General features: G+C 42.5%; 4 protein-coding genes across 4 annotated transcripts; 2 read left to right on the top strand and 2 right to left on the bottom strand.

Moving 5' to 3' along the window:
* Positions 1-459: 459 nt before the first annotated feature.
* On the top strand, positions 460-3,901 carry EAF02_005543 (uncharacterized protein; the record flags this gene model as incomplete). Its single annotated transcript, XM_038901591.1, has 4 exons — positions 460-724; positions 784-1,499; positions 1,549-1,852; positions 1,905-3,901. The coding sequence occupies 4 exons, from the start codon at positions 460-462 to the stop codon at positions 3,899-3,901; spliced, it is 3,282 nt and encodes a 1,093-aa protein (XP_038758931.1).
* Positions 3,902-4,807: 906 nt separating this feature from the next.
* EAF02_005542 (uncharacterized protein) lies at positions 4,808-5,278 on the bottom strand (the record flags this gene model as incomplete). Its single annotated transcript, XM_038901590.1, has 2 exons — positions 4,808-4,819; positions 4,901-5,278. 2 exons carry the CDS (start codon positions 5,276-5,278, stop codon positions 4,808-4,810), a joined length of 390 nt encoding a protein of 129 aa, XP_038758930.1.
* A 1,044-nt stretch (positions 5,279-6,322) lies between these two features.
* EAF02_005541 (uncharacterized protein) lies at positions 6,323-8,291 on the bottom strand (the record flags this gene model as incomplete). Its single annotated transcript, XM_038901589.1, has 4 exons — positions 6,323-6,522; positions 6,570-7,659; positions 7,790-8,045; positions 8,110-8,291. 4 exons carry the CDS (start codon positions 8,289-8,291, stop codon positions 6,323-6,325), a joined length of 1,728 nt encoding a protein of 575 aa, XP_038758929.1.
* A 7,123-nt stretch (positions 8,292-15,414) lies between these two features.
* Positions 15,415-16,166, top strand: EAF02_005540 (uncharacterized protein). The gene is made up of 2 exons (XM_038901588.1): positions 15,415-15,721; positions 15,814-16,166. Exons 1-2 carry the CDS (start codon positions 15,546-15,548, stop codon positions 15,881-15,883), a joined length of 246 nt encoding a protein of 81 aa, XP_038758928.1. The 5' UTR covers positions 15,415-15,545; the 3' UTR covers positions 15,884-16,166.
* The last annotated feature ends 3 nt before the right edge of the window (positions 16,167-16,169 follow it).

Below are 16,169 nucleotides of genomic sequence, written 5' to 3'. Positions count from 1 at the left end.
TTTGCTCAACCTCGGACGAGTGCCGACATCAGCCACTCTTCACAGATTGGACATCTTATCACAATCATTGTATGCCCACCGATACACCATGCAATATATTCAGAGATGATTGGTATCATTGGGCTACGTAAAATTCAATCAGTCATTGTCGCGCTGTGAGACCCAGAGAATCCTCAGCCGCTGAACATGGGAGGTAAGCGCCAACAGCGGTTGGGCAGTTCGGATTCCAGGTGGGGTTGATGAGACTCTATAACATGATATAAGGAAGTTCTGCCTTTGACTCTGTTATTTTTCGATTTCTTTTTCATCGTCTCATCTCGTTGTTAAGATTTTGTAAATCGTTTTATCTTCATTATTCACTGTATCTTCAATCGAACGAGCCCCTGAATATCGAACGAGCCCATCAGTTGTATAAAAGTATCGTACAATCAGTAAGTAGTTGATCTTGGGAGCTTAAATATGTCTGTACCACCATCCCCAGGGCTGGGAAAGCTCAACAAGAGATTCAACAAGATGGCTTCACCTTTACCCCCTCCACCCCCTTCCTGTGGCTCTAGCGATGATGATTCTTCCGACGATGAGTCTCAAATGGTTCTCAAACAAGGACCAGGAGGAAATATCGTTTTCGTTCCAGCACCAGATGTGAAGAAGACCAAGCACATATCCCCTCAAGATGCCATAGACGAATTCTGGGCCAAATTTAAGAGCAAGACGCCAGGAAAAGGTACGTTGTGAAGCATCCACTCTCAAATCCCTAGCACACATACTGATTTGCGTTGTTAGCCTCTACTGTCTTGCCTAAGAACCTTTACACAACAAAAGCCGGTCAGAGGGCATCCAAACCAGTCACAAAAGGCAAAAATGCCGTTGCATCATATGAGGAAGCGGCAGCACTTTGCAAAGCAAAGGTTGCAAAGATTGTCAAAGAATGTCGTCGAGTAAACCAAAAGTATCGCGATCCACATTTCGATATCGAGTTTGATCTGAAATGGGGCAAAGGCGATTGCCTTCAAATGCTAGAGAACACGAGTGAAAGGTTAACACCTACATTCCGTCCTGGGTCTGTCAAAAGAGTCGGGGACATATTTGACAATCCTCAATTCTACGTCAACCAAGCAAGCGCAAATGATATCAGACAAGGCCGTGATGGTGATTGTTGGTTCATGGCAGCTCTCTGCACATTGGGAAATAAGCCTGGCTTGATTGAAAAAGTCTGTGTTGCCAGAGATGAGGAGATTGGTGTTTATGGCTTCGTTTTCCATCGTGATGGAGAGTGGAGATCAGAAATTATTGATGACAAACTTTATTTAACGAAACCTGATTACGATGAAAGTTGGATTGAACGTAATCTCATCGAAGATCGCCAGCGTATCAACTCCGAAGAGGATTACCGCAAGATTTATCAGAGCAACTCTGGTGCATTGTATTTCGCGCAGTGTGAAGATCCAAACGAAACTTGGTTGCCGTTGCTTGAGAAGGCATATGCAAAAGCTCATGGAGTAATTCAATCCATCAAGAATTTATAAATCGTACACTGACATGAAGTAGGATTACGCAGCTATAGAAGGAGGTCATACTGGTGAAGGACTCGAGGATCTTACTGGTGGTGTCACAACCGAAGTTTTCAGCACAGACATTCTCGATAAGGAATATTTCTGGAAAGAAGAATTGCTCAAGGTCAATAAAGACTTTCTTTTTGGTTGTGCTGCCGGTATCTTCTGGGGCCGTGGTAATAGAAAAGGTATCTATGAGGGTCATGCATATTCGATCCTACGAGCTGTGGAGATTGATGGCCAACGACTTGTTTTGTTGAGGAATCCCTGGGGCGAGGGTGAATGGAAGGGTGCATGGAGTAAGTTGAATTTCTCAGTCATGTAAATTATGTTTTTATTAACTTGTGATAGGTGATGGAAGCAAAGAATGGACACCAGAATGGATGAAAAAACTCGAGCATCGCTTCGGAGATGATGGTTCATTCTGGATGTCTTATGATGATCTTCTCAAAAAGTTTCAAACATTTGATCGTACAAGATTATTCACCGATGAATGGAAGGTTACTCAGTCATGGGCGTCTATGGAAGTTCCATGGACTGTCAATTATCATGATACAAAATTCTCTTTTACTCTCGATAACGCAGCGCCTGTCATGATTGTTCTCTCTCAACTCGATGGCCGCTACTTCTGTGGACTCGAAGGACAATACCGATTTGAATTGTCTTTCCGTATCCACAAAGCTGGCGAAGAAGATTACATAGTTCGAAGTCATGGTAACTACTGGATGCGTCGATCTGTTACCGCCGAGTTGGAACTTCCAGCCGGCGAATATGACGTCTTGATGAAAGTCAAAGCTTTCAAAGATGGTAGTTCTTTACCAGTCGAAGATGTTGTTCGCAACAATGCGAAAAAACGTCGTGATAAGCTTTCTCGAATTGGTCTATCTTACGATCTAGCTCATGCTAAGGGAGTTGTCAGAGAGACTCCCGAGGAAAAGAAAGCTAGAAAGGAAGCCGAGGAGAAGAGAAAGGAAAAGGCGAGAAAGGAAGTTAAGGAGCGATTGATGAAGGAAAAGAAGAAGAGGGTTCATAATGACAATAAAGAAAAGCGAAAACTTCAAGAAAAGAAAATTAAGCGTATGGCAAAAGCAAAGACTAAGAAAGCCAAGAAGGCAGCTAAAGAAGCAGCTTTAAAGGCTGTGGAGGAAGAGGCCAAAAAGGCAGCTGAAGATATTGCCAAGGTCATTGCAGAGCGAACTGCAAAGGATGCTAGTGATGAAGCTTCAAAGACCGACGATAAGGTTGTGGAGGTCAAATCCATCGAAATTGATGGCGAGAATATCTCTACTAATGATGTCTCATCTGATAAATCATCAGAGACTGAGAAGCCGGCGACAATATCTAAGCCCACGTCAGAGGCGCCTGGAAACTCAACATCCACGAGTGGATCAGCCAATACGTTGACGGGTACTAACTCAAGCGATGACAAAGTTATCCAAGTCAAGGCCATAAATGTTGATGTCAAATCAACTACAGTCACCCCACAATCAGTGCCTACTCTCACAAACCTATCAATTCCAATTCCACCCAAATCCCCCATCGTCGACGATGACGACTCTGATCTTGAATCCATTTGTTCCGACATCTCCGACATAACCGTCGGCGTTCTAGACGATGTTCTTGAAAAAGAAGCTAAAGCAACTCCTCCCCCTTCACCAACCAAAGGCGAGGATGATGTAGAAGATGAGTTCGAGAAGGATCCTTGGAATGCTGTTTTGGTAGTGGGCCTCAGAGTTTATAGTAAGGAGAGTGCTGTGACCGTACAGGTCAAGAGGGAGAGGAAATGGGAAGAACCACAGAAGAAAAAGAAGAAGAGAGATATTATGGGAGAAGAGATTAGTAGTGACGAGGAAGATGAAGAGGATTCAATGGAGATTGGAGAGAAGAAATTGGACGTGGATGATTCGGCGGCAGATGCGGCAGATCAGGCCGTGGAGGGGGCGGTGGATAGTCCGATTGTGGAGAAGGGAGATCCGATCGTTGAAGTGGGAAAAGGGAAGGGCAAGGAAGAGGAGAAGAAAGATGAAAGCGAAAAAATCGAAGAAACTCCGACCACTGAGCTAGAGAGTGACGAAACGAGGGGAAAAATCGAAGAAACTCCGACCACTGAAATAGAGAGTGACGAAACGAAATACGCAACTGCAGTCCAGGAAGTAGAAACCGAGACTGAGAAAATTGACGAAACCAAAGTCGAGGATTCTACTACTGGCTCTACCGTCAAAGTAGAAGTGGAAGTTGAGGTCGAAGTTGTTACCAAGGAAGAAAGTAAGAAAGAAGAAGTAGATCAGGAACAGGAAACTGTTAGTCAGGAGGATAGCGATGAGAGTTCCTCAGTCGTTATCGTTTAGATATTTTGGGGTTTCAGACGGGACGGAATAGGCTTGATGGTAAGCTTTTTGGTGGGAATTACTGGACAGGATTGGTTATTTACTTTTAATGATTCCCCTCTTTCTTATTGGTTTGCCGGTGTGTTTTTTGGGGTTTCTAGACGAGTTGATGGATAGTCTTACGAATAGGTATCAGGAATTGGCGGGTCCGTAACTCCTCTCTTTCGTATTGGTATTTTTGGGGCGGAGGAATGAAATGGATGACCCATTCACTAGATTGCTTGGTAGCTCGATAGTAGGTACTTGGTAGATAGATGTTCCGAATTCTAGGCGTTGATCTCATGAATTGGCGTATTTCTGATCTGGTTTGATGTGAGTTGATTTGATTTTTGCACTGTGAGTTCCCAATTCGTTGTGATATATCATTATCCTCGAATTTACATCTGACTCATAGAAGTCTTAACGCCTAATCTCGTCTTAGCATTTAAGTGTCTATGCCCATACCTAGCAATGAGAAGCCAACATGGACCCAGTATCTCTATGCAATACCAGCATCTATCCCTCACCAGCCCCTTAATCATTTTTGTCTCATCTCATGACTTCCACTTCCAATTCCAACAACGTGCTGCGCAGAATTGCCCCACGATCATCAAAGCGCCTTGGTATATCTTCAGAGCGTCGTTATTGGGTAGTCGAGAGTTTTCCATGCACATACAAGTACAATCGTGAGGGTTGTTGGTATAGTAAAAAACCAGAGGTTTGAGAATGTACCAGTTCCTGTATAGCAATATTTATTCAAAAAGATGTCGATTGTTAATGAAATAGCGATGATCAATGATACTGGCAGTATTAGGTGAAATTTTTGGAATAAGCTGAGCTCCTTTGGGATCACAGATAATAGCCTCTGAACCTGGGAATGTAGTAAAATTACACGGTCCTCTGTGATTCGTACACTTATGAGTTCCTATATATCATAGTAAGTATAAGCTGATTTCAATATCAGCTCGTATCACAACTCACCGGAATATCGGCCTTCTCTCGCTTTTTGGGATCCAGAATGATTGACTGCAGTGCGTAATAGATATCGATTGCCATATCTTCATCTCCAAGAAATCGTGTCCAGGAGTCCAAAGATTTTGCATACAATAATCTTCCCGCCCCAGCAAATTGCTTGGCTTTAGATCTTGCATCTTCCCTCGTTATGCGTGATTCCATAATTAAGAATCGCTCTATCCATGTGACTGCTTGTGCATGATCAGCATACCATGAAGGTATAGTATATATTGTTTTTGAAGATATTAGATATGAGAAAAAGTGTTGATACAGAATAAATCCCAGCAGTTCAAGAAAATTTCTCCTTCTGTTCGAAGTTTCGAATTCTTTTTTGATTGCAATCATTTCGTTGATATTTTGTGAATGTAATGTAAATGAAAGTATGTTAAAAATAAAGGAAGGTTCGATTGACATCTACAATCCCTAGGTAAAAACATCCATCACATCCTCTAAACCTTATTTCAACCTCTCCCGGATATATTCTTGATGGTTCATCACATAATCCTACACTAAGAGAAACTATCATGTAAAGAAACCCACTTCCTGTTTAGAAAAATTGGGGATGGGGAATTATTGCGGAGTTGGTTGTTGTTGAAGGGCGTGCCGCCTGCCGGGACCCACTAAATGCTGAGAATGACTAAGATGAGCTTTTGGGAAGAAGTTGCTTCTTTCTCTTGACTATGAGAGATCTTCTTGTTTGTTTTTATTCCTGTTGATAGTTTCTATGTTCTGAATATATGATTCTTCTGGGAACTCATGATTGATGATGTTTCAATTGAATTGATGATCTGAATTTGGAGTTGTGGATGTCGAAATGAAAGTTTCTGGAGAGTCACCAACACTTGACGGCTCACTCAGCACGATTATGCATAATTGAGGAATTGGACTGATTTTTCTCCAAAGCATAAGTATGTTTTCTGGTAAAATGGAAGAGGACTATTCTGACCTACACTTTTGAAGGTTGATATTATAATGTTGCTCCATGTTGAGTTGCTGCTGGTAAATTCTTCACGCATCTTGACGCGAGATCTTTCTCACACCCTTCTCTTACACCAAAGAAATCGATACCATCATTCATTTCTTCTCTAACATTTTGACAGAGAGGAATGATTGATGGATACAACGATGAAGGGAACTGGACTCTCAAAATACATTATCGGATCAGAAACGTTTTCCATTATCAAACCTCATCAATCATGCGCCACCACAGAACCGACATCTCACGCGTCACAGGTAATAGAAATCTGAATCTGAAAGTTTTCCTTAATTACCAGGATATCTTTAGGGTATGTAGCTAGACCTTAACGAATGAGATCCCAGCCCAAATGGGTATATGATCCATCAAACAAAGTACACGAAGTGTAAAGCAAACCACGTACGAATCCTCCTCTACGCAATCCAGAACCAGATCCTCTCCAACATGTTTCTTGGCACCAAATCTGGCCATTGGTCATCCTCTGCATCCAAGGCTGCCTTACCAGTGTAGATATCGGCATCAGCTGATGAGATCCACTTGGTGCGCTTGAAAACCTTCCAAAATCCGTAAAGCAAAAAGAAGATCGGAATTCCGATGTATGCGGTGAGGAAATCTATAAAAGTTAGGTTGAGTCTCACAAAGTTCAGTACAAATACTTACTGGTAACATTCCAGTGAGAGTGGTTCTTGCCAACAAAGACATCAAATCCATTGAAGAGAATGATCATGACGAAGAAACCCAAAGCGATCCAGGCCGTGTATGGCTGGAATTTACTCTTGAAGACAAGAGTGTTTCTATCGACACCTTGGGCTACCAAAGCGCTGTGGAATTTGATGTACGCGACGCAAATGGAGCACCAGGTGAAAAGGGAAGCAATGGTGGTCAAATTTTGGAACCACGTAAAAGCGGTTGAGGCGCCACCGGAACCGACTGACAAAAATGTGATAAGCGAGATTAAAGCTGTGCACAAAACAGCCCAGTATGGAACACCTGCCTTGCTGCATCGGAGAAGGAATTTTGGGGCTTGCTTGTTCTGGGCAAGGGCGAACAAGTAACGAGATCCGGTGTACAAAAAGGCATTGGCGGATGAAGTGGCGGAGGTTAAGATGACTGCATTGATAATCGATGGCAATGCTGGAATACCGGCGTTTTGGATACCAATAACCCATGGAGATCGAGCAGCACCTGCGGCACCTTCAACTTGAGCCTTGAGCAGATGTTCATCGCTGGAGGAAACAAGGACACCAATAGCCAATGAACCAAGGACATAAAAGAACAAAATTCTCCAGAAAACTCTGCGGACAGCCTTTGGAATATTCTTGCGTGGATTTTCGGCTTCACCAGCGGCTACAGCGACCATCTCAACACCACCATATGAGAAGGCGGCGTTAACGAGAGTTGAGAAGAGACCGAGGAATCGACCTGTGTCTCCAGTGGAGTCGTATTGCAACATGAATTGTCCGTGTTTCCAGTAACGGAAACCAAGACGATCATGCCTAGGGTTTCCTCCGAGGTCCACAATGAATGCCATGATCAAAAGCCCCACGATTGTAATAATTTTGATACTGGCGAAGACAAACTCGGCTTCTCCGTAGATGGACACAGCGAAGATGTTAAGGCAGATGACAAGAACGATAATTAAACTGATCCATGCGGCGACATTGATATGCACTGCTCCTGGCCAGTATTGAATGACGACTGCAGCAGCTGAGATTTCCGCACACAAGGTAATCGCGGCAGAATACCAGTTCTAATTGATCACCAAAGTCAGCATAAGCTCACGAAATCAGATCCCGAGTGTATGATCATAGACTTGTGTATTTCAACACTCCGCAGCAAGGTTCCATAACGACTTTACGAGAGTCAGTGAATCAACTTACATTCCATCCGACAGCAAATCCGAGCGCATCATCAACATAACGAGCAGCGAATTGTGGGATGGCTCCAGGTAGAGGTAACCATGTAGCCATCTCACCCAAGCACTGCATCATGGCAAAGATGGCAATACCAGTGATACTATAGCCCAAGAGCAACGAGAGAGGACCGGCTTGTGTAAGAGCACTTCCAATACCCAAGAAAAGACCAGTACCAATGGTACCACCAAGCGCAATAAATTGAATGTGTCTCGATTTCAGTCTACATGTAAAGTTACAGTTAGATTTCGTTGGTCATGAATTATTGGATTATACGTGAGCCTTACCCTCGAGAAACGTAACCATATTCTTCAGCAGTCTCAATGTTTCCATAGAGCTCACCAGCTTCTTGCAAGCCAGCAGATTTTGTTGCATGACCGGTAGACGGATCTACATATTGGGAACGAGCATGATTTCCGTGGTAGTCAGGCGACGAGGACTCGTCGACGTTGTAGTGTTCCTTCTCCATTGTTGTGGTTGAGAAAATGGATCGATATTGACGAGGAGGGAATAGGGAAGAAAAGAGGCAATCAAAAGAAGAGGGAGGTCGAGCAACTTTATACAAGCACAACGATCGAAGGTGAATGATACCCAAGAGACACGACTATTGAATTAATACTTGGGCGGTTCAACCTACCCTGCTGTACGAAAACGCCATTGCAAACCCTCTGCAGCTGCAAGTTGTTTCAATTTCCAGCTCCTCGGCCCATCAGATGTGATGGGAAAATTCAGAATGGATAATCAAACACGCAGATTGGTCAGGGTCGAAAGCGATAACCAGGATTTGGAAACGGGGGCACCGTCAACTATAATACACTCTTCGATTCGAATATGAATTAGTCGCTATTCATATTTTAAAATATTTGGATGGGAATCTTCCTTCGTTATCAGGGTGCATGGATTCGAGGATTCTTGCAGAAAGTCGCTAGGGTCAATGTGATTTACTGGCGCGGAATTTAATTCGTCGTAAACGACAAGGATTGTTTGAATACACCATTCAACACAATATCAGTAGGCTTGTTACGGCAGGTCGTACGAGCTGTATAGGTTGCAGAGCATTTGCTGATGCCTTGAATGGCCACCTGCAACGTTTGACTTAGCATACTGCTGCAGACGGGTTAAATAGGCATCTGTTAAGCCCAAGTTTTACTAATAAAGTTTTATATATGTGTGAGAGCGCCCAGGAACAACAAGACTGTAACGACAGCTAACTTGGCTTCCAATGCGAAGGAAGGACTTGATGACTCTCACTTTCTACGATGATAGGCTTCGTTCTAGGTCTAACTTGCATTTTCGGAGAGCCCGCCGATTGACCTGCCACTTTAGAGGAGCAGCCGAGATAATACTTCTCATATTCGATACAACCTGGGACGAAAATGCAAATGAAAGATTCAATATCCCCATTCATTAACCTTATTAAGTTTTTGAGATACGAGATTATATCTAACCAATTGTACATCCAAATACAAATGGCATTGTTAGGGATAGTTGATAAGCTGACTAGGGCGGATTTAACAACAACCATAACCGAGCCTGCAGGAGACTATATTGAGCTTAGTGTACTTTCATTAGCTCAAGGGTCCGATGCTTAGGTGGGCAATTTCAAGAGAATCTAATGAGACGGGAGCTTGCAGGCTTACTTCTTATGGTGTGCTGACAACTTAATCAAGCTTCAGCAAAGGTCTAGCTTTCGAAGAGTTGAAGTATACTTCGTACAGATCCTTCGGATCAATGGTTGATCACGTCAAAAAATAGCAGCTAGCGACACAAGACTTCTTATCGCAGAAACAACCCGATCAAATAGAAAGTCTAAGAGCACAAAATCTCCGTGTGACCACACGAAAGTCGTACTGTATGAGGAATTATTCCTAAATCGAGAAAGCCACAACCTTGGATTGAACGCAGGCCGGAGGCGATGCTTGTTTCACTACAGTGAGCAGATGGAGAGAACACGAGAGCTCTCTCCAGAGGGGGTAGAAGGGCCGTAGCAAGAGTCACTGTCAAACGTAACACTAAAAGGTGGTAACTATTGCAGATATTCCGCTGTTGTCTTTATCGAATGAAGTAAGCTTCTGGAATTCTGCATCGAAGGTCCTGTTTCCGTAGCGACATGTTCGAGCCTTGTCCAATGACTCCAGTCCGTGTGGATGCTGACAAGTTTACAGGGAACCCATGTCTTCCTCTCCGCATACCCCAACCTTGCCAAGATACGAATGATAAGGACCAGGCGAATGGCAAGATCACATCACCCTCCATTTCAATATGATCCGACAACTTTCTTGCATAAAAGTTCTGTCAACAAGCATTCAACAAGCATTTTGCCACGATATTCCATAGAAGCTAATGTGCTTCCACGGGAGAAGCATTAGAACTTCTAGAAAATGTCTCGAAAGGATCTTGTCGTGAATCAATACTAATAGTTGATTTTCGATATTTAGCACACACACGCGTTCAAGATTAGACCCGTAAAATAATCGCGAGGTTAGCTCTAGACTAACCAACCGTTAGATTCTCGGATTCATTGACCGACCGGGCATTTTCCTTATCTTCGAACACCTGGTCAAATTGAAGCTCACGTCGAAGAGTGGACAGACATTGACAATTCCTGCCGGGACATAATTCAAGGGTCAATTTTAGGGTGTGGCCCGATAAGGAAGGTCGAAATAATTGTGCTAACCATGTGTGGATCTGATACCATTCAATCATCCCTCCTTTTGATATCCTCATATTAGGTACATATGTTACGATTAATGGTGACAGAGTTTCTGTCGTACGAAAGATTCTTTACTACAGCCCGAAGCTTGAGGTATTTATGTACGTACGCTTCTTTCTCATCTCGTACCACAAATCATCATTTTCCACAAGTACATACTTCCTGCGCATTTCATGTAAGTGCATTCGATGCAATGTTGTCAATTGAGGTACGCAAGGAGAATCTAGATCATGTGAGGCGGGGAAGTCAAGCTGTTAATAGGCTATACTCTTCTTGAACGAGGGTCTTGGCCGAAGTAGAAACAAGCTTGCGCCGAGTGTATCCGCTTTTTTCCTCGGTTGACATCCCGTTTTCTACAAACTAGTCCATTCACGTGGTCAAGTCCCAAAGCTATTATTATGTATCGTTCTTGGAAGTCTAAGCGTAAAATTGAATACAGAAGAACTTGGTTATACCGGACTGAAATTTTCGACCAATCAAATCCGGTATATCTATGATTCCGGTATAAAAAATGGTGGTCCAAGCTCCCTAACCAAATTATATCCGATTTCAGCTCCAAACCCCGATATTTTCGAAAAATATCATGTGATGATAGCCAATCAAGCTTACTCATCCAAAATTCAGCTTATTCAGCCAAATCTACCACTAAAATTTATACCGGATTCGTGAAAAAAGTGTCCGGTATACCAGTTTGGCCTAAAAATCCGGTATTCTCATATAAAAAGTGGTCAAATCAGGAAATTATTCCGGTATATCCCAGTCCGGTATAGCCAAGTTTTTCTGTAGCTTCATTTTTCTCGAGTCGCGTGTTTTGGGGAAGGGAACATTTCGGTAATACTCATGAGCATAAGCCACTATCGGGCGCTGGACATGTCTCAGATTTAGGCGTGAGATGTCATCAAGTATCAAGTGGGGGGGGTGTTCATTGCTTTTAACGTGTTTTCGCCGCACGTACGCAAGCCTTAGGAGGGATAAGATGATAAGGGACGAACTTGATGATAAGTGACGAATTTTATCCTCATCTTGATTTGAGTGTTGAAGCTTATAAAATTACCTTAAATAAGACGGTGTGCGGTGTGATGAACTGTACTATCGATCAAGACACTCGGCGTGTTGTTTTATTTCAACCAATCTTGGCTTGTCCCTTTCTGTTGGTACGGCCTTCCTCATCTGATTTCGGATAGCTTTCAGGCTATGCGAGTAATGGTACATTGAAATTGATTCTGCCTTGGCAAATCCGTTATGAGGTTCTACACGGTCGTGGGATTTTACCGGGAAATCAATGGACAAGGTTCTAATCTCTGAGTGTTGTTGGTGTCTTGTCTCGAGATTCTCTGGTCAAAACATGATTCAAAGACGCAAGGCTAGACATTTGCTGTGTATTTGAATCACACTTGCAATACACTAGGCAGATGGGCAGATAGGTAGGCGGACCACGGGGTTGAATCCTTTCGTTTATGATAATGTCAGAATGAGGTGAGCAGTGAAGGGCGATAATCTACCAGCTCTGATATTGATTTGTTTCTGTGTCGCGGCGAAGCACTTATTGTTTGATGAAAGTTGAGTCATAGCGGTGAGATGTTTCCCGTTGTTATCTCTCTTCTGTCTTTTCGTTTTGGTTAGTTTATTTGATTTCTGTTGTAGCAAATCTAGATCTCGGTCTTGATCGGGGTGTATCGCAATGTCCGGCGATATTCATCTGTGAGGTTTTCAGAACCAATGAATCCGTTAGTGGAAAGTGGTTTTTTCTTTTTTGAGAGAGGCAAGAAGATGCTAGCATGAGGCAACTTTCCTCTCCTATCTTTGACAATCTGAGACCTTTATATTTTCGCCTTATGCGCCAAGATTCAATTGTACCTGCGTGCATAGCATCAACTTCAATTTCATCGCCCATTATGATTTACTACATGGCTCACTGAGCAGTATGAAACTCTGCCAGGCCAGATACTTATCGAGCCCGTTGATCTTCTCAGTATTCGTGCTTTTGGATGGACAAGTAACAACCCAGGAGTCAATTCAGATTCGCCCAGTTAGATAAAATAAGCTATTTGGAATTCAATTCTCCGGATGCTCAATTGTTAAGTTCTGTCTTGGAGCTATACCAATCCTAGAGTCTTGATGTCATCAACCAAGCCACGTTGTTGAATTTAATAAAAGATTCTCGTGATACCGGTTGATATGGCTAATTGTCTGATGAAACTATTACGGGGAGTAAGCATATCTAAATAGAGTATTGAAATCGTTCACACGATTAGCTCAATTTTAAACTGACGATGATCATGAAACTTGCGATGTCGTTCTTGGGATCCAGGCAGATTTTCAGATTGACGTGATTCAAATCACAATATGAGTGACGAGACCCGATCTTGAAAGTATCATCGTGAGAACTTCAAGAGTAAAACAAAGATATTTTGAGATCATCGTGTCAATATTTTAATTCAGGCTTCTCTTTTTGAGGTCGCAGGCCGCTACCCATTCGCCATACTATAATGCTAAAGTCAAAAGAGCCCTCATAACTTCGGTAACTGGGGGATGAAGTTGAACTGCTTTCAAATTAAGTTATGGATAGGTGAATTTCTCTTCCCCACACATGAAAAATCTATTGATGTTTAAATTAGCCATTGTATTCTGTAATGATCGATCTTCAACGCAATTCCAAGAATATTAACCACATGTTATACGTTAAAACGGAACCTGAGAAGAGCACAGAGGTACACTGCTATCCCATCTATTTTCTATCGCTGTAGAACTTGAGAAATTGATGTTTTACCATATCCTTGAAGAACATGATAAGATTTGGGTTCTTGAAGCTTCAGGTATAGCATAGAATTTCGATTTCGGTGGCTAATTCCTGTTAGGAAGATGCTTCATTTGAAGTCGTTTTTGCCGATGTCGACTTTTAAGCGCTTGAAGTATTTGGCGGAGTAGATTAGATTTGGGAAATCAATCTGGATTGGAGAATGGGAATTTGCAAGGTTCAGAAGATCTTAAGACTGGCAGGAAGGGATTTGGGGGGGGGGGGTGGGAATGTGTTATTGTTTAGAGAGAATGTCTATATCGTGGAGATGATTATGCTGGAATCGGGGGATGGGAGGGTAGAGTTGAAGTATGGAATATGGGATATGGCAAAAACAACAACTGAGAAATGAATGTTGAAAGAGGAGAGAAGGGTAATTCTGGAGAGGAGAGTGATTATACGAGTCAGATCATTCAAAGAGTGAATAGATAGTTGTAGACTATTGCCGCGATGAACTCTCGTCGCCAAGTTAAATAGTATATTGTAATCTTTCTGATTAACTAAGAGATGAATGCCGAAATGAGATAGCATGGAAGTCTTGGCAAGATGAGCAATGCTTTATGGTATGGGAAATGATTGTTAAAGAGCCCTCGCATGTGAGTGGTGTATGAGTAGTGCAGCGACAATCCTCCTTCCCTGCAGCTCTTGTGCTGCAGTATGGTATGTAAACTAAATAGAAAAACGATCTTAAATCCTTGGAATTAAAGCTAGGGGCTAGTCGAAAAGCTCAATGAATGTGTTAGTTTTGCTGCTGGGAGCTTTGTGTTCTGGTGACGTTATCGTTTGTCCATTGACTGACGATGTATACCATAATGCTGTTGATTCGTAGGGTAATTTGATGATTAGCTCCTCCCTATTCATCTTTATAAAACATCTTCTCTTCTCTTCATGGACTCGATATCAAAGATTGCGGTGTATTTGGAATCAAAGAGCTCTCTTGGACTAAAAAGGGAGTTCGAATACCAAAGAGCGAGAGACAGGGAGCGATTTGCCCAGGTGCAAATTTGACGTCAATGAATATTTGGTAGAGAATCAAATGGTTCTCGATTGAAGAAAGCATTTGGTGAGATAGATATTGGGATTTTATTGCGATGTGAGAGTAGGTACCTAGGTATATGGAATAGCCATTTCATCTTCATACATCGAGAATTTCATTGCTGTATTCGACCTCGAACGATGGAGCCTCGATTTTTCAACCGGTTCCGTGTGTCAAGTCTCATTTCTGGAATTGACTTGAAATAACGGAGCCTTAGGATTTGAGGTAATTCGAGCATGCCATAGTATTCGTCTGATATCCAACTATTCGATTCTTGTGATGTGAACCAATGGCCTCCTTTACTCCAAGTTCCTCAACATATCATGATCATACAAATCTCCACACGATGTAGCCGCATCCGAAGTAATAAACATCTCAATAATCAAAACTTCTCCTCAGTTTCTTTCCAGAGATAAACAATACACCAACATTTAACATCGCGATCCAGAAACTTCCGTCGTCGTCAAAAAAACGAATAGGTAAGCACCAACAGCACACACCAACACCCAAAAATTCGGAACCCGCCGAAAATCCCACTATACCCTATCCAGCCTAGCCTCTCCAAAAATGACCTGATACCACTCCCTCGTCACACCACCATCGTGCTATTGTCCAACTTTTCTTACAGTCTCTCGACCCGACATTCAATCCCGACATTTTCCTTTCCCATTCTTCCATTCTTCTACAATCGTATCATGTAATCAAACAAATCTTTGTAAGCCACACAATCTCATTGGATAATAATTTTCAAGCGCGGTAAGGAAAATTAAAGGAAGCGATTTCAAGCGAAGAGATCAGGAGATGTTATACACATGGTCTGCATGAATGGTAATTTCGGCATGATGTTTTTGCGGAATGGGATCATGATGGTTCGGTTTGGGATTGGGGGTTTGGAGGCTGTGGTTTGGCTGGAGAGGTCTTTCGGGTTGCGTAGGATGAGGTTATGTTGTCGTTGAGTGAATTGATGGATATCTTGTTGGTATATATATGCATCCTCGCTGTCGTGTTACTGTTCTTGCATATCATATTATACAATACAATCATACAGTGTATACAATATACCAATCACTTCACTCAATCATAACACACACATAAACATCACTCCTCAATCCAATCATATACCCTCACAAAAATCATCCATCCAACCAATCAACAGAAAAACACCCACAAAACAGTCATGTCCCCAATAATCCGACAAGTTGCTTCCCGCCGCACCTTTTCCATCCTCACCCGAGCCCGCCAAGTAGCACGTGGCTTCGAACCACATCCATTCGAACGCTATTCTATTTCTCAACAAGCCGCTAAAGCTGATTGGGGCAAATTGGTCAAGAGGACTGCCGGAAATGCTGTATTGTAAGTTCTTTCTTCTTTGCTTTCTTCAGGCTGGCTGCCTTTAGAACTATTTCGAACAAAAATTGTGGAATAGAGACTAATACAACATGTAGATATTTCCCCGGTTTTGCACTTGTACTCGGATGGCCATTGTTGGCTGAGAAGGCCCTGAGGAGAACCTGAGGTGGAGTAAGGGAGGTGGAAGAAGATACAGGATGGGCAGAAGAAATATATGCATGGAATGAATGGTGGGGTGGATGAGCTGTTTCTGGTGCATAGGTGATGGCGTTTTCGGATAAGCATTTGGGAGGCATTTTGAGATAGATGGTGGTCAGGCCATTTCCGGAGAGATCAATGAATAATACAAAATATAAACATACACAATAGTACGATTCCATAGTTTTGTGATATTGTGATATTGTAGAAACGAGGATGAGAGCTATACAACATGTGAATTAAGGACTGAAGT

This window comes from Botrytis sinoallii, assembly GCF_014898435.1.
Source record: "Botrytis sinoallii strain Bc 23 chromosome Unknown BSIN_008, whole genome shotgun sequence".
NCBI classification, from domain to species: Eukaryota; Fungi; Ascomycota; class Leotiomycetes; order Helotiales; family Sclerotiniaceae; genus Botrytis; species Botrytis sinoallii.
The sequence above is the reverse complement of the archived record's forward strand: the minus strand, read 5'-3'. Positions and strand labels throughout refer to the sequence as shown.